At 50.1% G+C, this 19346-nt stretch overlaps 2 protein-coding genes across 2 annotated transcripts in view; one reads left to right on the forward strand and one right to left on the reverse strand.

The window, feature by feature from the left end:
* The first annotated feature begins 4852 nt into the window (after nt 1-4852).
* LOC142363315 (olfactory receptor 14C36-like) overlaps nt 4853-19346 on the forward strand; it is a 130133-nt gene continuing 115639 nt past the window's right edge. The window contains exon 1 of the mRNA XM_075436884.1: nt 4853-5238. Within this exon, the coding sequence (XP_075292999.1) occupies nt 4853-5238 (386 nt within the window). The remainder of the gene's footprint in view (nt 5239-19346) is intronic.
* Nucleotides 8201-19346, reverse strand: part of LOC142363221 (olfactory receptor 14J1-like) — a 44023-nt gene continuing 32877 nt past the window's right edge. The window contains exon 2 of the mRNA XM_075436267.1: nt 8201-8349. Coding sequence (XP_075292382.1) covers nt 8201-8349 — 149 coding nt within the window. The remainder of the gene's footprint in view (nt 8350-19346) is intronic.

Here is a 19346-nt window from a genome sequence, read left to right on the forward strand (position 1 = left end):
ATAGCCGAAGACAACCAGGTTTGTGCAAAGGAATGGAGAATGGCAAAATCTTCCTGTGCTATGCAGATACAACACCATTACCTGCCTTTTCAGTCTCTGAAGTCATAACTCTGCAGCAGGGAGCGTGGAAGCTCTCAGGTCCCTTCATCTTCCCTGCCTTTCAGCATGTGAAATGAAACTAACCGAGTCAAAAAGTTGGTTTTATTTCTGTTCACAACATGAAACATTGCATACGTCAGCAGATTGGCCCATACACCCAAAGAAGAATCACACTTTGCTGGACAAAAAGCACAGCTGTCTCCAGGAATGTCAGGAGGCAAGGCATGGTGGTTCCCAGGCTTACTAAGCTGTTCAAATGCCTCATCTGTGCTTCTGCAATGATGGCTTCAGTGCCTGGCTCATCTATAGACTCTCTACATGGATGCTGACATTTCTTGAGTGACCTGCTCTGAAAGGATTAACATGGTAGGCTGTTAGTTTCGGAGGGGTATCAGGGTAGTAAAAGTGCAGAACTTGGCGTTGGACAAATGAAAAGAGAAGAAAAGGATGTGGTCAGGGCTGTTTGGGGGCACCTGTGGAGCAGCCCTGCACTTCCTGTGAATTACTTCTGGGGTCAGGGAGAACCTGGGAGTTTTCCGTAATTTGGAAATATCAAGAGCAAGGAAGGGTAGCATCATTCAGGCCAGAAGGGACCCCAGGAGGTGTCTCAACCAACCTTCTACTCAAAGCAGAGTGAGACCAGAGCACTCAGGGCTTTATCCAAACATACCTTGATTGCATTCCAGGACAGACACAGTGCACATTCTCTTGGAAAAAGCTTCCAGTGCTTAACCATCCTCATGCTAGAAAGGTTTTTCCCTATAGCTAGCCTTCATGTCTGTTCTTGCAGCCCATTGCCGCTTGTCCTTGGACAAGAGCCCAACTCCATCTTGCTGGGAATTGTACAATGCTGTTGTATGTTCCCCACAAGATCTTCACTTCTCGAGGCTGAACAAGGCCAGCCATCTCAGCTTCTTCTCACACTACTGAAGTTCTCCCAGGCTGATGGTTTCAGCACTGCTACCTTGAATTGGCTTCAGTTCATCATGGTCTCTCTGGCATGGTGGGATGTCAAAACCTAGGGGAAATATTTTGGATACCATGTAAAGAGTGCTCCTGCTCATACAGCCCAAGATGCTGAGGGCCTTGTTTGCTAGTGGCTCATGTTTTGCTTAATGAAACCCAAAAAACATAAGATCCTTTCCCACAGAGCTGCTAGAAGCCTGAGCAGTCCCTGGGCTTAATCATTGCAGGGTCTTAGTCCACCTCAAGGTCAGGACTCATTGACTCATGAGGTTCCTATTGCGTCATCCCTCCAGTCTGTCAATATGCCTTGGGATGGCAAGCTGGCCTCTAGTGTAGTGGCTGCTCTCCTCAATGTGATGTCTTCTATAAATGCTGTGAAAAAGGACTGTCTCATCTCTGGGTCATAAAAACACATTGAACAGGGCAGGTTGAACACAGACCCTTGCAATTCCCTGCTAGTTACAGGTCCCCAGGGCAAGTATCAAACTCTGACCATGTCTCCCCATGTCTGATCATCCAGCTGTTTTTTTAACCCATCTACTTATCCACCCACACAGACCATAAAATCCTGTCCTGGACAGAAGAATGTTGTGGGAGATGATGCTGAAACCCTTGCTGACTTGCAGTTAAAAGCTGCTCCCCCACGTCCAGACCAGAAAGCAAAGAGGATGTCCAGGCACAATCTGCCCTGGGTAAACCCAGTCACCTTCTCTTTCTGACACCCAGAAATGCGACCCAAGCACAAACGCTCTGGGGCACAGCCATTGGTTTCTCTTTTAACCTTTTCTGAAGCACTCAACACTCATTGTGATTCCCTGGAATTGCCTTACAGGTTTAGACTGGTTTGTCATTTGGGCTGTAACTGTGCTTGGGGGGTGCTGCCCTTGAAGACCAGCTGTACCAACCTCTGCCACCACACCTCGGCAATGGGTTCGGTCAGTGCCACAGCTCTGTCTCTGACATTAACACTCCAGTTCATCCTGTCTGTGCCCCTGGCTGAGGGCATTGCTACACATTTTGGCTGAAACACAGATGCTGTCCAATGAGGCACACTCATATTTGATGTAAGGAAACCTGGTACCAAGGGTCCAAGACCCCATGTGTGCAAAGGTTTTGTTTCAGAGCAGAGACATGGCATGGACAAAGGAGAGCTGAATGTGTTTCTAGCCCTAGAAATACAAATCCAAAATGAAATGCCAAAATTAACTCAAGTGAAGTCATCCCCCTCCAGCTTGGAAGAAGAGATATTTCAATGTCACCTTTCTGGTGTCCTGCCTGAATAGGAGAGAAAAAAAGTCATTCTCATGCCCAGCTCCTTTTCTTATGGCATAATGACTGCTGGTCGTAAGCTTCTCTCCCCAGCTGAGGAAGGGAACATCAGTGATTCCTTCCGCCTGTTTCACAGCAGGTTCCCCTGGAGCCCCAGGAACATCTCAAGCTCCTTTTCTTATGGCATAATGACTGCTGGTCGTAAGCTTCTCTCCCCAGCTGAGGAAGGGAACATCAGTGATTCCTTCCGCCTGTTTCACAGCAGGTTCCCCTGGAGCCCCAGGAACATCTCAAGGGAGTCCAAAGGGAACAGAAAGAGAGATGCGTTGGGCTGTTCCTCTGCTGCTGAGCTGGGCTGGGCTCGTGGGGTGGAGGGAGCTCATAGCAACAGGACAGTGCTGCAGAGAGACAGCTCTGCCCAGGAGCAGCTCCTCTGCAAAGCACAGCACGGCTGAGGGCACTGCCTGAAGGCACCGAGGGGAGAGCAGTGAGGCAGAGGCAGGTTATAGGCAATCAGGAGTAGGAAGACCTTGAGCTGAGACCTGACTGGGCGAGAGCTCTTCACAGCCCTCTGCACGGTAAGTCACTGGATGCAGAGCAATGCAGCTCATGTTCCTGATGGCATCTGAACAGCCGGCACACCCTACAGCCTGTGAGATCAAGAGGACTCTCACAGTGACTCCAGTGTAGAGGAGGAGAATGTGCTCCTGAGCAGGGCTTCCCTGCTGTACCATCAGAGGGATGTGACAGGGTGTGACAGCTGCCTTCTCCTGAGGATGGCTGTAGGGGTGTGAAGGTGGGTGTGCAGATGGGGGTGCACAGGAGAAGATGCAGGTGGAAGGATTGACTCCCAGCAGGGCAGGGTCCTTCAGCTGTGGAGAGGGTGCTGTGTGGGTCAGGGCTGCTCACAGAGCCAGCTCATGCCCACGTCATTTCCAAAGGGACTTTTCACGAGTACGTTCAGTGCAGGGGATTCCTGCTTGAGTCTGTGCTTTCTTGAATCTGCACTTCCACTTTTCTCTGGCTCAGCTTGGCGGCAATGGAAACCCAGCTGTGCAGGTCAGAGCAGGGGCTGAGACTCTTCAGCCATCTCTCTGAGGTTTACTGGGAACCTCAGCAAGTGCCTCTACCCCTCACCAGCCTGCAGAAAAAACCAACATCACCTTTCCACTTTCACCAGGGTTTGTGTGACCTGTTCTTTCAGCCCTGCACACACAGAGTGGTTGCAGAGCAGAGCTGTGCCCACGGGGACTGGGATGGGGTCTGTGAACACGGGCAGGGAAGAAGCACGGGGCCAAAGAAACAAGTTCCAGCAGGGACAATTCCAGGCAGTGGAAACCTGGGTAGGGAGGTTGGGAAAAGCCTATAGAAGTCCCGTTGCGGGGGAGACCCGGGCACCTCTCGGCCATGCCTTTCAGGATAGACTCCTTCCCTGAGCAACACATCTCTTTTCTTCTCTCCCACGTAGCAGAACCCTTAGCTGTGGGGTCTAGGCTATTAGTCATTTCCTCATCCAGCAGACCAGCAGAAGAGATGAAGTGCATCTCCTCTGCCATGTGCCCAGTTTCCACTAACCAGGGCCCAAGGACGACTGCCCTGCATTGTTGATGTCTGGAAGATGGTGTGCAGAGCTGGGTAAGGGAAAGGTTTCCTGAGTGCCCACCTGTGCCTCTCCCACCCTTGCTCAGATGTTCTTGGAATTGCTGTCAGGCTCTCTGGGAATGGGAGTTTCAGCTGCAGAGTCAGGCACAGTGCCTGTGAGTCCTATGCAGAAGTGCCCACAGCCGTGAGGTGTGCCAGCTTTCCTCTAGCATGTGAAGCTCTGGGCAATGCAGTCCAGGAGGCTGGGGAATAAGCTGACTCTCCTTTAATAAGCTGCCATGGTTGGGACCCTTGGCTGTCTTCTTGGGGTGTCCATCCAAGTGGAATGCAACTTCCAGGGGACACTATGAGCCATGTGAGTTCTTGGTTTGAAGTGGGGAATGGAGATTTTGAAAAAAGGTGAGTCATTTCATGATCTGCAGTGCATCCTTCTGCTTTTAGCAGTGTCTGGTTGCTTTTCAGGGTAACACAGGGGTGTAATCGCTCTCGATCTTAGAAAGGTGCAAGTCCAGGGCAGCTTAGAAGAAGACGGATGCATAGACCAGCTCCCCTTTCCACACCATACCAGCAATCCTTTTGCTGGTAGGATTCACTTTGTTCTCCCTGAATGCAGCAGAAAACCTTTTCAAACTGCCTTTTGCCATCCCCGTTCCTTAGCACCCAGAGTTGCAGAGCAGGGCTGACTCCTCAGCACTCAGCAGGGAGCACCACTGCTCGTCACGGCACACTCTGCCAGCACAGACCAGAGCTCCAGCCATGCAGCTGAAGGCAGGTCTGCTAGAAAAGGGAAAGGGGGTGGTGTGTAGCAGTGGGGGCGAGTCTAGGAGAAAGGGCTTTGACTTTTCTCAGAGAATTGTACCCTAACTTGTCAGTGTCTCTTTCTTTCTGGACAGTGCTTCATGCTGAGTGGAAGCAAATGTCCAACAGCAGCTCCATCACCCAGTTCCTCCTCCTGGCATTTGCAGACACACGGGAGCTGCAGCTCTTGCACTTCTGCCTCTTCCTGGGCATCTACCTGGCTGCCCTCCTGGGCAATGGCCTCATCATCACTGCCATAGCCTGTGACCACCGCCTCCACACCCCTATGTACTTCTTCCTCCTCAACCTCTCCATCCTCAACCTGGGCTCCATCTCCACCACTGTCCCCAAAGCCATGACCAACTCCATTTGGGACACCAGGGTCATCTCCTATGCAGGATGTGCTGCCCAGGTCTTTTTCTTTCTCTTCTTGATTGTAGGGGAGTATTGTCTCCTCACTGTCATGGCCTATGACCGCTACATTGCCATCTGCAAACCCCTGCAGTATGGGACCCTCCTGGGCAGCAGATCTTGTGTCCACATGGCAGCAGCTGCCTGTGGCACCGGGTTCTTCAATTCTCTTCTGCACAGTGCCAATACATTTTCACTCCCACTCTACAAGGGCAATGCTGTGGACCAGTTCTTCTGTGAAATCCCTCAGATCCTCAAGCTCTCCTACTCAGACTCAGACTACCTTAGGGAAGTTAGGCTTGTCCTGGTTAGTGCCTGTATAGCAGTTGGTTGTTTTGTGTTCATTGTGGTGTCCTACGTCCAGATCTTCAGGGCCGTGCTGAGGATCCCCTCTGAGCAGGGACAGCACAAAGCCTTTTCCACGTGCCTCCCTCACCTGACCGTGGTCTCCTTGTCTAAAAAACATGGCAGTGATTGGGTGTATCACAGCTCCTGTCACCCACAAGCCTCTGGAATAAAGGAGAGATAGAATGGACTGTTAAAGCCGTGTTGAGAGAGTTTGGGACTGGGACATGGAAGAACTGGGATATAAATTTTAGGTACACCACTTGGCTGGTTAACAGCGTAGAACCTGCTAAGCATCGTGGTAAGCATCCCCAGGCAAAGCCCCCATGTACTGTGGGAGCAGATGAGGTCCCTGTAGCGCACATAGAAAAGTGACTGGGAAGGCAGGGCAGGCTGCTCCTCCCTTGGGAAAAGGCAATGCCATTCATGGGAAGGATGGGGAGATTCAGTGTTCACCTCATGGAGACATAACCTTGGCGGAACATAATCCATGATGTGAGTTGTGTGCTGTAGGATGTAATGTAGCAGGGATTACCTGAAGCGATGAAGAGCGAGCTTCACAAGGAACTGGGAGAGGGCAGCAAGGACCCAAATCAAGCTGGTGTTGGCACCCAACAATTGAACATGCTGCTGCTCCTTTCCTGAGCAACCATCTTGACAGATGAGACCCAAGTCATTGCTTGTACTTCTAGACATCTTGGGAAGTGGCAGAGGCCCACGGAGTGGGAAAACAATATCTATCTACCTATTAAGGAAATGGGGATAGGAGATAAGGAGAATGTAGAAATCTGGATGTTGGGTATAGAAATAATTTAATTATGTGGTGTAAGTGTCAGCTTTTGTTAAGCGGGGATTTCAGGAATGAGAAAGAGGTAGAACGAGATGGCCAGAAGGTATGCCATTGTCTCAAATTAAGTGGGATCTGAACATGATGAGAACAGTATGGCCTAAAGGGTGGAGACTGTACTGGCTTTGGCTGAGATGGAGTTGTCTCTCCCCAGAGCAGAGCACATAGTGTTGTGCTTCGCATTTGTCGCTAGAATGGTGTTGATAACACATCAATGATTTGGCTCTTGCTCAGCAGTGCTTGCACAGCACTAAGGCTGTCTGTCCACTCCAACCCTTCCAAAGGTCAGTAACCTGCAGGTAGGCAAGGGAGTGTTTTGGGTGGTCTTGGGATCTGTGCTTGACACAAAAAGGCGTCTAAGGTTATCCACTCTGGAAAGCAGATCTCAGTGGAGGTAGTGTAGACTGAATACACAGCTGAGGACTGTCTTTTCTCTTTCCTTGAACTCTGCATGCCTTTTTTTATGTCTGTTGGCAATGAAGACACATCCTCCTGTGTCTGTGTGCAGCTCATTCCCCAGGCAAGGGAGGGGGGAGTTGGTGTCCATGGGCTGAAACACGTGGCTACAGTCTTTAATGGAGAAAGTTCAGATTATTGCATGGCTGCTGTAAGCCCCAGGTGGCTGGTGGGAGAAATGACGGGGTTTGGGGATAGTGATAAAGATTTCTCACAAAGTGTCTGACGTAGAGGGTCTTGATTTCCCTTCACATTCAACTCCATTTGGAGATGCTCTGTTGAAAGCAGAATTGCTGATATCACTTAATGTGTAAGCAGATAAAGAGAACTGGAAAAAGAAGAAATCCTTTCTTCTTGTGTTTGTTAGTGAAATCTTTTCACTTGGAGTACACTCCTGAAATCTCTCCATGTAACCAAAAATATCTGAGAAATTTAGGAATGTGGTGCAAAGACTTGGCTTGCTGGAGAGTTTTCCATGTTCTTGAGCCCTCTGGTGCCAAGCTCCTGAATTGCAGCTCCTGAAAGATGGCAGAAGCCTCTTAAGTAAAAGTCAGAAGCAAACCTCCAAGATTCTGATGGTGTTAGTGAGTCCCACTGAGCCATCACGAAAGAGACCATGGAGACAAAGTGCTAACGAGGTGATCTGGTGATCTCCTGGAAGGAGGAGGTGTCAGAGGTGACAGACAGAGGTGGAAAATCAAATGTGTGCTTGGCTCTGAAGCCAGTTAAGCCTTTGATGTGTTTCACTAAGGAGGACGGGCAAGTCCTGAACCCATCCACAGGAAAGGGTGATCATTTCCCTTGCAGGATAGTCAGGGGTCTTCCCGGGGGAAGTGGAATTTGGAGGTGTGTGATGCCAAGTGCAGAACAGTGGTACAGCACCTCCCGAGCTTTATCGGGAATGAGGAAGCAACGAAGCTCTGGTGCTTTTAAGAACCAGCATCTTCTTTTTTTGGCATCAGTGGAAGAGACAGCAGAGAGCAAGGATAGAAGGACATTAGTTGTGTTGGTCAGAGGTCCCAGACCTATCAAGATGCTCAGCCATCCCACCGCAGGCTGCCCCTACACTGTCCTATACCTATGCCTGTTTTCTTGCAGCTGTCAACCACTCTCCTGCTTCCTCACCACACTCTGAACGCATGATGGCCCAAGCTTTGCTGATGTTTCTCAGTTGTCTCTTCCAACACTAAGCTGTGGTCTTCTGAGGATTTGCCACTGCTTGTGAGTGCCCACAACCTGTCTGGCTTCTTTCCAAGCCCAGCTACTGCTCCTCTGTCACCCAGCCCCAGACTTGCTTCCATCCTCCCTTCAAAAGCCAGCACTGAAACAGACATACTCATACCGCTGCTGCTGCTCCAAAATCACTTCAGCGTGTCCCTCCCCACAACCGGCCTACCCAGGATCATATCAGGCCCGCACCTCCTGCTGAAAAACGCTCTCCCAGCACACCTGAATGTAGCCCCCGTATTCCCACAGACTGCTAAGCATGTAGTTTACAAAACAAACACCTGTCTTTATTCCTATACATGGCTCGGTATTGCCCTTCAGAGTCTTACCTCAATGAAAAAATCCTGGGAGTCCTTGCAAGTGGCAACTGAGGAAAAGAGGTTATGGAATATCTGAGATCTATCTGCACCTATTGTTACTCAATCAGCATTGGTCCCATATTACTCTTGATACTTCTTCAACTGTTTCTGAAATAACAACCACTCATCTCAGTACATGTTCATTACTTTTCAAGTTTCCATGGAGTTTTGGTATAGACCACTGCTGTGCTTCGAGAATCACAGAATGGTAGGGCTTGGAAGGGACCTCTGTGGGTCATCTAATCCAACCCCCTGCTGACGCAGGGTCATCTACAGGAAGCTGCACAGGACCTTGTCCAGGAGGGTCTTGAATATCTCCAGAGTAGGAGACTCCACAACCTCCCTGGGCAGCCTGTGCCAGGGCTCCGTCACCCTCAGAGGGAAGACATTCTTCCTCATGGTCAGCTGGAGCTTCCTCTGCTTCAGTTTGTGCCCATTGCCCCTTGTCCTGTCACTGGGCACCACTGAAAAGAGCTTAGCCTCATCCTCCTGACACCCACCCTTCAGATATTTATTAGGTCCCCGCACAGCCTTCTCTTCTTCAGGCTGAACAAGCCCAGCTCCCTCAGCCTTTCCTCACAGGAGAGATGCTTGAGTCCCCTCATCATCCTCGTAGCCCTCCGCTGGACTCTCTCCAGTAGCTCCTCATCTTTCTTTGTCAACCCATCCAGACTGTAATGGCCTAACCTGCGAAAAAGGACATTGAGGGAGACCATGTCAGAAGGGTAAAAAATGGCATCCACTGTTCTCTACTCATGCACAAAGGTTGACATATCATCATGACGGCAATCAGATTTCAGAGGCATGATTGACCCATCATCAATCCATGCTGACTGCTTTCAGACACGTTCACCTTTTTCAGGTGCACAGAAATGCCAAAGTGACCTTGTACAGCCTGGGGTTCCCTGGGTTGACTTTCTGAGCTCTTTCAACAACAGGCACAACATTGCCTTGTCCTCACTCACAACAGCCCTCTACCAATGCCAGGAAGCTTTGAAAGGGATATTCCAAAGAAATGTCGATCTCCCCCCCATCACTTCATCACCGCTATTCTGCCTGTTAAATGCTATATGGAATATTTATAGATTTTCATATATTTTCACCTGTCCTGACTATTTCTAAAGCAAATTTTTCAGAGGCAGACTGCCTAGACAAAGGCCCTTTCCATTATTCTCCTGTTTTCTCCTCCCTTTACTCCTTGTTCATTCAGAGTCCTGTCACCTACCGAGCTGCTGTTTTGACATCAGGGAGTTAAAAGTTTACCTGCCTTTCAGTAGTCTCATTGTCTCCTTAGCCAGCTCTTTAATTATGTTTATGACTATTTTTTTTCCTCTATCTAGCTACAATATTTCTCATAGTATTATGTCTTATAGGAAGGCAACCTCATTAGACGTAGATTGTAATGGCCATGTAATTGCAGAGAGTGTTTTGTTTATGGAACTTGATTATGTTTTAATTATTTTTCTTGCAAATAGGAAAACTCCTGCTGTTCGTGCTGACTGTGAGGCTGCTTGCAGCTGCCTGTAGAAGGCCTCATCAACCTCCTCCTCCTGGTCAGGTGGCCTGTAGTACACACCCACCGTAATGTCACCCTTATGAGCCTGTCCCTTAATTCTAATCCACAAGCTTTCAACTTTCCTCAGTATGGCCCTGAAGATCTGCACACAGGACAGCACAATAAAAACAAAACACCCAAAAGCTAAAGAAAGACTAACCCCAAGAAGCCCAACTTCCCTGAGGCAGGAGTGTGAGCAGGAGAGCTTGAGGATCTGGAGGATTTCACAGAAGAACTGGTCCACAGCATTGCCTTTGCAGAGAAGAACTGAAAATACGTTAGCAGTGTGCAAAAGAACATAGAGAAAAGCACTGCCCCAGGCAGGTGCTGCCATGTGGACACAAGCTCTGCTGCCCAGGAGGGTCCTGTAGTGCAGATGGCAAGGTAGCGGTCATAGGCCATGATGGTGAGAAGACAATACTCCCCCAAAATCAAGAAGAGAAAGAAAAAGAGCTGCACAACACGCCCTGCATAGCAGATGGCCCTGATGTCCCAAAGGGAATTGGCCATGGATTTAGGGACAGTGGTGGAGATGGAGCCCAGGTTGAGGATGGAGAGGTTGAGGAGGAAGAAGTACATGGGGGTGTGGAGGTGGTGGTCACAGGCTATGGTGGTTATGATGAGGCCGTTGCTGAGGAGGGCAGCCAGGTAGATGCCCAGGAAGAGGCAGAAGTGCAAGAGCTGCAGCTCCCATGTGTCTGCAAATGCCAGGAGGAGGAACTGGGTGATGGAGGTGCTATTGGTCATTTACTTTCTCTACACACGGGGTCCTGTTCCTAGAGGAAGAATCAATGAAGAGTTAGGGGAGACTTCTCAGAGGAAAATCAAAGCTTTGCTCCCAGAAGCTCACCCTGCTTCCTACACATCCCATTCCTTTTCCAGGAGCCCTTCCTTCAGCTCTGTGGCTGCAGCTCTTGTTGATGCTGGGAGAGTGTACCAGGAGGAGCAGGATCTCTTCCCATGGGCTGCCAAGGAGCCAGCTCTGCTCTGCAGCGGTGGGTTCATGGGCATGGTGGCACAAGGGTTCATGGCCATTGTGGGCCAAGGTCCAGACCTGGTGTGAGACTTTGCCAGAGGAATCTGCTCTTATTGCAAAAGGGATTTTCAGCATCTGCACTGCCAGTGCTAAGGAATGGGGATGGCAGAAGGCAGTCTCAGAGGTTTTGGGTTCTTGCAGCTTCCGTCTTGTCACTTTGGGGGTGTGTTTGGATGTCAGAAACCCTCAGAAATTCTGCTGCACTCAGGGAGAAAAGAGGGAGTCTTGTGAGGTGAAACAATTGCTTGTGGCTTAGTGCAGAAGGAGGGCAGCTGGTCTGTCCCTCTGCCTTGTTCTGAGCTGCCCTGGGCTTGTTCTTCGTAAGGTGGATGATGAGCACAGTCCTATGTTATCCTGAAAAACAATCAGATGCTACTGAGAACAGAGGGATCCAGTGCAGACCGCTAAATGTCTCACCCTTTCTCAAGGTCACAGCTCCTCACTTCTAACCAAGGACACGCATGGCTCATTTCATCAACCCAACAGGGTTTTCTCCCTTGTAGCATCTCTGTGCTTCTCCATGGGGCTTGCACATAACAAAAGGGTGTGACAGGACAGGTTTGCATTGTGGAGGGCAGCTCACAGCTTGGAAGGACACCTCAAGGAAATAGCCAAGTGTTCAAAGGATAGCATCTGGTGAAGGGAAAAGCAGCTGATCCTCCAGCCCCACAGACTGCATTGCCCACAGCCCCACAGGGGAGATGAAAGTTGGGGCACTTGTTCCCATGGACACAGCTGCAGAAATGGAGCCAGAAAATCACCCTGTGATGCTGCAGGTGAATGTCCAGCTCGCTAACGAAGCTGACAGCAAGAATGAAATAACAACAAGAACACAGACAAGTGGAGAAGCAAGTAAATATCCAGAGAGGGTCTGGATGAGAGATGCCAGGGCAGAGGCAGCTGGGCCCTCAGCACAGCGTCACCCTTCCCCAGCTGTGCACGCCGCCTCCCAGACACCAACATTGCCGGGCAGTTGAGTTCTGAGCCCCTGTGATCTGCAGCAGAGAAATGGAGATGTGGCTGGAGAGCTGCCCCCTGGCTCTGCTGGAGCTCTGCTGCAGAGGAGGTGGTTCATGGTTTGGAGACCTCAGCCCTGAGGGCAGAGGCTTTGGTGGGTGGGAGACGAGGCAAGGGCTCTTGCTCAGAGGAAGGGGTCTGCATTGGAGGGGATCACATGGAGGTTTCTGAATTCTTCCTCCCACAACAGTTCTGGTTTTCATTTCTACTCCTTCCCTGATTACATCTCTGCTGCCTGGAAATTTTCCTACTGGGAGATGTTTGCCTGTCCCATGTCTTTCCCTGTCAGCAGTCACAGACCCCATCCCAACCCCTGTGCACTCACCCTGGCCATACAGAAACCTGCCTGTTTGCAGGGCACTGACTGGGGGCCCTTTCTTGTTTGCAGGTGGAAAATGAAAGGTCAGGCTAAGCCTGGTAGGTCCAGGAAAGGTGATGCTGGTCCTGTCGACAGGCAGAGGAATGGCTGAGGGTGCTTTAGGAGGCTCCTATCAGAGTTACTGATCACTGGCTCAGGAATCTCAGTGACTTCTTCAAGGTTGAAAGCTCCTGTTCCATTTATACCTTTTACACCGCCCTCCCTCTTCCAAATAGGAAACTGATAACATAAATTCTGGAAGTTTTTGTTATCTTTATGGTTATCCTGTGCATGACCTTCTTCTTGAATCAGTCCTTTGGAAATATTGTGGGGATGAACTGGAGCTGTGAGCATCCCTGACCCATGCAGCAGTCTCCTGGTAGGAGAAAAACCCTGCTCTTCCGGGCTTCTCTTCTTCCACCCACAGATTCTCCCCACAGCACCATCGGGAACTCCCCAAGCAGGCTGAGCACTGACCCCAGCATACAGACTCCTGAGGTAAAGGGACCTGCTCTGGAGGTCCGTCCTGGGCACCCCTGGCTGCACACCTGGCTTAATATCCTACCAGTAACCCCCAGAGAAGGCAGTCAACTTGCCCTACTCCTCTGATGGCAGGGCATGGAAAAACTTCTCTGGAAGGTGTCTTCCTCCTCTAGGCTTGAGAAGCTGTGACAATCCTCCACAAAGATCCTGTAGGCTGTAGGATGTGCCAGCTTTTGGAGATCCCTCCAGCAGCTGCAGATTCACTGCCCTGCTTCCAGGGACTTACCATTTCATGGGTTGTGAAAATTTCTCCCTCAGTGAGCTCTCAGCGTCTTCCCACCCCGCACTGCCTTTAACCTATGTCCACCTCGCACCTCTCCCCTCGCTGCCTGCAGGCGGTGCCCTCAGCCCTGCTGTGCTTTGCAGAGGAGCTGCTCCTGGGCACAGCTGTTTCTCTGCAAGTGCTGCCCACTTGCCAGGAGTTCCCTCCATCCCAGGAGCCCAGCCCAGATCAGCAGCACAGGACCAGCTCAAGGCAGCTCTTTCTCTGCCCACTCTGGGCTCCCTTGTTGTGTCTCTGGGTCTCCAGAGATACTGCTGTGAAACAGGCTGAAGTCATCACTGATGTTCCCTCCCTCTGCTGGGGAGAACAACTTCTTTCTAGCAATGTCACTTCTCCTTATCAGATTTAAGACAACTGAACCTGCAATTATTTCTATGTCCAGTGCTGCTGATGGATGTAATCAGCCTGAGTCCTGTGGCACAGGGAGAGGCCTGTCCCATCTTTAGCCAGTAGATGTAGGCAGTGCTTCTCCCACATCCTTTAGTTATGTCTTTGACGATGCATTCAAAGAACAGATCAATAATTATCACAGTGTTTTTGGATCACAGGCTTTTCCATAGCCAAGCACATTTTCAGAAACACCTTGTCCTTCCTGGTGATTAGCTTCACCTGCACCATAGGCCCCCCAAGGCTGCAGGGACACCAGAGACAGCAAAAGCCTCTCCTGGCAGGGATGCAGAGTCCAGCCCTGCATCTCTCTGCTCCTGAGGGATCATCAGGTTTTTCTCTCGTTACGGAGTCCTCATTTCCTCTTTACGTTGCCATCTGACCTCCACACCAGCATGCACTAAAGCAAAGCTTTGCTTGCATGGGACCTTGGGCACTTGGGAACACCTTTCATTGTTTCATGTCTGAGCCTGCTCGTGGTGCCATGGCTGAAGTCCAGCACACCTCTGTTCCGACATAGAGAACCTATAATAGGGTGAGGAAGGGTCCTAAGTCTTATTTAGCCAGCCTGAGGAAGTCTTGCGATCAAAGGCCTCACATCTTACTGGGGACTTTAATGACCCGGTGTATTGGGTTTCCATGGCAAGGCTTTGGTAGTGGTGAGGGGGGCTGCAGAGGTGGTTTAGGTAAGAACAGAGCAACAGCTGCTTGTTGCACATAGCAGGTTTCAGTTGCCTCCAAAATGCACCAGCCACTGCCGAAACCTGAGCCAGTAAGCAAATGTAGTGGCCCTTCTCTGATAGCCTACTGGAGAAAGGACAAAAGAGAGTGGGCAACAACTGTAAAAGAGAAGAATGAGAGAAACAACCCTGCAGACACCAAGGTGAGCAAAGAAGGAGGGGGAGTGAGAGAGAGGCTTGGTGGGCAGCTGGCAGCCAAGAGTTAGCTGACTCCCATGACATTCACAGGACAACAAATGCTCCTTTATGTGTCCTCCCTGTTCAGCCCTATCCAGCACCAGCCACTCACCAAAGGTTTATGTGTGAGCTTTTCTGCACGGCCTCTTTGCTCCTCCCGCTGGGTTCAGTGCCTGCACAGGGGGAACAATCAGCCCTTCTCGACCTCTCTCCTTGTACAGACCCTGGCAGACCTCAGAGCAGGGATGTCTGCGAAACCCCACGTGGGATGCGGATAGGGCTGGGTAGGTTCCTGTGGGAGGCTGTTTCAAGTAGGAGGAACAGAAGGGGAACAAGGTACAAAGGGATGTACTGCAGATCATGAGAGGCAAGCTGCTCCTCACACCGAATACACCCTTCCCCATGCTGCACCTGAACACTGCAGCCATTGGACCATGTGTGGGACAGCAGGGCTGGGCTGGGACAGGCCAGGGAACTGACAGGGGCCACTAAGCACCACTTGCCACGGGGTGACCACCTGGAATTTGTGGCTGCAAGGAGTCAAGAGCAAAGGGAAGAGATTCAGATTTCACATCTCCAGGAATAGTACTGACGAGCTGGAGTGGGTTTAGCAAAGGTTCCCCAGGACAGCCATGGACTGGAGAGCATTGCCTGTTAGGAGAGGCTGAGGGAGCTGGGCTTGTCAAGCCCAGAGAAGGGATGGGTGAGGCTGACATCATCCCAGCCTGCCAGTACTTACAAGGAGATCATGGAGAATACAGACCCATCTCTTCAACGAGATTCATGGTGAGAAGACAAAATTCAGTGGGAGGAAGGTGAAAGAGGAGAGGTTCAGCCAGGACAGAAGGACAAGATTTTTCCCCAGGAGCTCATCCAAGTGCAGGAACAGGTCACACAGAGAAGCTGGGCAGTCTCTGTCCCTAGGAGTTTCAAACTTGGACTGAAGCAAGCATTGAACTACTTGGTCTGACCAATTTTCAGACAGGTTGCGTTGAAGATTTCCTTATGTCCCATCCAGCTGCAGTTGTCTTCAATTCCTGCGACTATGGGCCCTGTTTCTAACAGGAGCAGAGCAGAGGTCTGTGGGGCTTGAGTCCTTCTGTGCTGTAAGGGACCATTTACACCAACATCTAAACAGGGGTAGAGAGGCTGACACCAGAGTGTGACTTGCTCTGGGCAAAGACTGAGAAGTGCCAGGCAAAGAAGTTTTGGGACACATAGGGCTCTTTGCAAGACACCAAATGATCTATTTTTAATACCTTTAGGTTTTTCAGATGTCATTTAATGACAATGAAAATTTCTGCAAGATTAACTGAAAACAAAGATCTAAAGCAAGAAATGTGTCAACACTTCTCAGCTTTTTTTCAGTCTTTAGGTGTATTTTGTGACTTACTTCTATTACCAATACTGTGTCTCTTATTTCATCTCCCTCATCATTCAGGAGTTGCTACCACTCCAGATCAAATGGCCACGTCTAAGCATATCTTCTCAACAGACTTACATCAGTACAGAGTAGGAGCTGACCTGCTGCAAGGCAGCTCTGTGGAGAGGGACATGGGTGTCTTGATGGACAACAAGTTGACCATGAGCCAGCAGTGTGCCCTGGCTACCAAGAAGGCCAATGGGATCCTGTGGTGCATTAACAAGAGTGTGACCAGCAGGTCAAGGGACGTTCTCCTCCCCTGCTACTCTGCCCTGGTGAGGTCCCATCTGGAGTACTCTGTTCAGTTCTGGGCTCCCCAATTCAAGAAAGATGAAGAGCTAATGGAGAGAGTCCAGCGGAGGGCTAAGAGGATGGTGAGGGGACTGGAACATCTCTCCTACGAGGAGAGGCTGAGGGGGCTGGGCTTGTTCAGCCTGAAGAAGAGAAGGCTGAGAGGGGACCTTAGAAATGCCACTAAATATCTGCAGGGTGGGTGTCAGGAGGATGGGGCCAGACTCTTTTCAGTGGTGCCCAGCGACAGGACTAGGGGCAACGGGCACAAACTGAAGCACAGGAAGTTCCGTCTGAACATGAGGAAGAACTTCTTCCCTCTGAGGGTGACGGAGCACTGGAACAGGCTGCCCAGGGAGGTTGTGGAGTCTCCTTCTCTGGAGATATTCCAGCCCCACCTGGACGCGGTGCTGTGCAGCCATCTCTGGGTGTCCTTGCTTTGGCAGGGGGGTTGGACTAGATGTCCCACAGAGGTCCCTTCCAACCCCTACTATTCTGTGATTGTGCTAAAGGCAGGAAGAAGACGTGAATTATTGTGGAATAGGTTGAGTTTCGAATTCGAGGCAGCAGAAGGAGGACGTGCATTCCAGTGCTGGGATGTGGAGAGCAATAGCAGATCCAAGCAAGTTTGTGGCTGTGACATCTTGCGTGCTAGAGAAGCATTAACAGGGTGTTGGAAAAAAGCAGTTGCTGGGAAACCGAGAGGCATTGGCATAGCCCCCGGTAAACACAGCTTTTTGTTTGAAGCAACAGTGAATGAGAACAGAGGGACATCAGTAAAGCTTGGGAGATCCGAGGGTCAGAGTGAGGTGGGGAAATGGGGCAGTAGCTAAAGTCTGCAAGGAAACAAGCACAGGCATAGGACAGTGTAACACAGCCTGTGGTGGGGATGACCAAGGGCCTTGGTGTGGCTGGGACCACCCCCTGACAACACAAATGAGGTCTTCTTCCTTTTGGCTATGGCTACTCTCCCTTCCACTGAGGCCCATGAGAAGAGACCAGTGCCTTACAACCCCAGGGCATTGTTGGCTCCTCACTCACCCCTACAGAGCCTGGGAGGTTTCCCATTGCTCTCCTGCACTGAACATTCCACACCCCACATCACACTGCTCCAAAGAAGAGCCACGAACAGGCTGTGAGGCAACAGACCCCCATGCCCAGGGGATGGGGATCAGAGCTTGGCTGTCCTGCTTTGCAAAAGACGTCAAGGCCTTCCACAGCCACACTCCACATCTGATTTTCCACCAGTAACCAGTGCCTCTGACTTCTTGCTTCACCCTGGGGGATGCATCAGGGATGGTCACCTCTTCTTGTAATTCCCTCCACGATCCCTTTGCAATGATGGTCCTCAGTGGGGCATGCCGACATCCTTAGAAACTTGAACGTCTGCTGATGAATTTTACTTCTCTAGAGACTTGTTCTCTGGAAGAACTTCACTTAAAGTTCTCAATTTTTCTGTGGTTAACTAAAGAGCTTTCAGGAGCGAAAGTCAAAGTGAAAAAACAACAATAGGAAAAGATTTTTCCCCGTTTTTTTTTTTTGATTCTTTACACGTTACTTGGTGTCAGCAATCTCCATCTCATAATAATCCTGAGCTTCTCCTAAAGCAGTCTGAATATATATGAAAATAAAGGCCCTTTGTTTACGACAATCAAGTAGTCTTTGTCCCTTCCCCCAACCCCACCATCTCCCTCATCAAACACCTGGGACTTCAAGAAGCCTTGTTCCAATCTCAGCTTCCTCCCCTTAAGGCTGTAGATACAGGTCTCAGCCTGTTGGCACAAACTCCCACCTGTTTTACTTGGAGAACGAGCTGCGTGTAGACACAGAAGGCTTTTTCTTAATGGTCAACAAATAAAAAGAAAAAGGCATGATTTAAAGAAAAAAAAAAATCATTCCTCTGCTTTATATTAAATCCGCTTTACCCCTACTGAAGTGCACTTTCCACAACAGATAACCTTACCAACAGAAAACACCTTCTGTGTCAAGCACAGACCCCCAAATCCCCCCAAACACTGTCCCCTGTCCCAGACTCTGTCGATATTTCTTCTTTGCACACAACAAGCTGCCCACTAAAGTCACTAGCTCCCTCAATTCATAGGGCGAAGAAAGGAGAAGTGCTCTCTTTTGCACAGCCAAATCTGCACTAATCCCAATATTTTGAGGTTACAGGGACTTTACCAAGTGTACCCTGCAGCATCTACCACCACTCATTTCTTTATTTTCTGCAGGGTAAACTACATGTGTCTCCAAAGTAGGGGAAGGCAGAGAACAGAGTTATCTCATCTGGTGTTGGACACCTTGCACTCAATTGCCCAGGCTTCCCTTTCTAGTCAAGAGAAAAAAATCAGCTCTCTTAACTGAGATGCCTTGGGCTTCCCTGCCTGGCCACCAGCTCCTCCTCCACGTATGCTCCTATAGGACCTGGGTCACATTTCCCAGTCCCACGTGGGGTCTTCAGCTACCTCAGGGTGTCTTGGAGGCAGTGCCCACCTCTGTGTGGGCAACTGAATCAACCCCCAAATGAAGACGTTAGGTGCACAATGGCATATCACTATGGGCCTCCAAGTGCCAGACCCCAAGTGAGGCCCGGAGCACAGGGGTGTCAAGAGGCCCAAGTCACACTCAAGTGAAACAAAATGACTCCTATTTTCAAGAAGGAATTAAAGGAGGACTCAGGGAACGACAGGTTGGTCAGCCTCACCTCAGCCTCCACTGAGGTGAAGGAGCAGCTAATCCTGTCAACCATTTCCAGTTACAGGAATGACAAGAGAGTCATCAGGAGCAGTCAGCCTGGCTTCACGAAGGGGAAGTCCTTTTTAGCTGACCTTATAACCTTCTCCAATGACATGACTGTCTTGGTAGATGAAGAGAGAGGAGTGGTGATTGCCTGTATTTCAGAAAGTCTTTCAGCACTGTCCGCCTATGATATCGTCATATAGAAGCTGTTAAAATCTGGACTGGATGAGAAGAAAGAGAGGTGGACTGAAAATTTGCAGGCCTAGAGAGTGGCGATCAGTGGCATGAAGTCTAACCATCCACTGCAGGTTTTTCTCCTCCAGGGTCCTGCCTCCAGCCACAAAGGCCTGGGAGAACACAGAGTCAAAGAAGCCATTGAGTACCTCAGCCCTACCTGCTCCTATCTAATGAAGCTCAG

This window comes from Opisthocomus hoazin, chromosome 15 (assembly GCF_030867145.1).
Source record: "Opisthocomus hoazin isolate bOpiHoa1 chromosome 15, bOpiHoa1.hap1, whole genome shotgun sequence".
NCBI lineage: Eukaryota > Metazoa > Chordata > Aves > Opisthocomiformes > Opisthocomidae > Opisthocomus > Opisthocomus hoazin.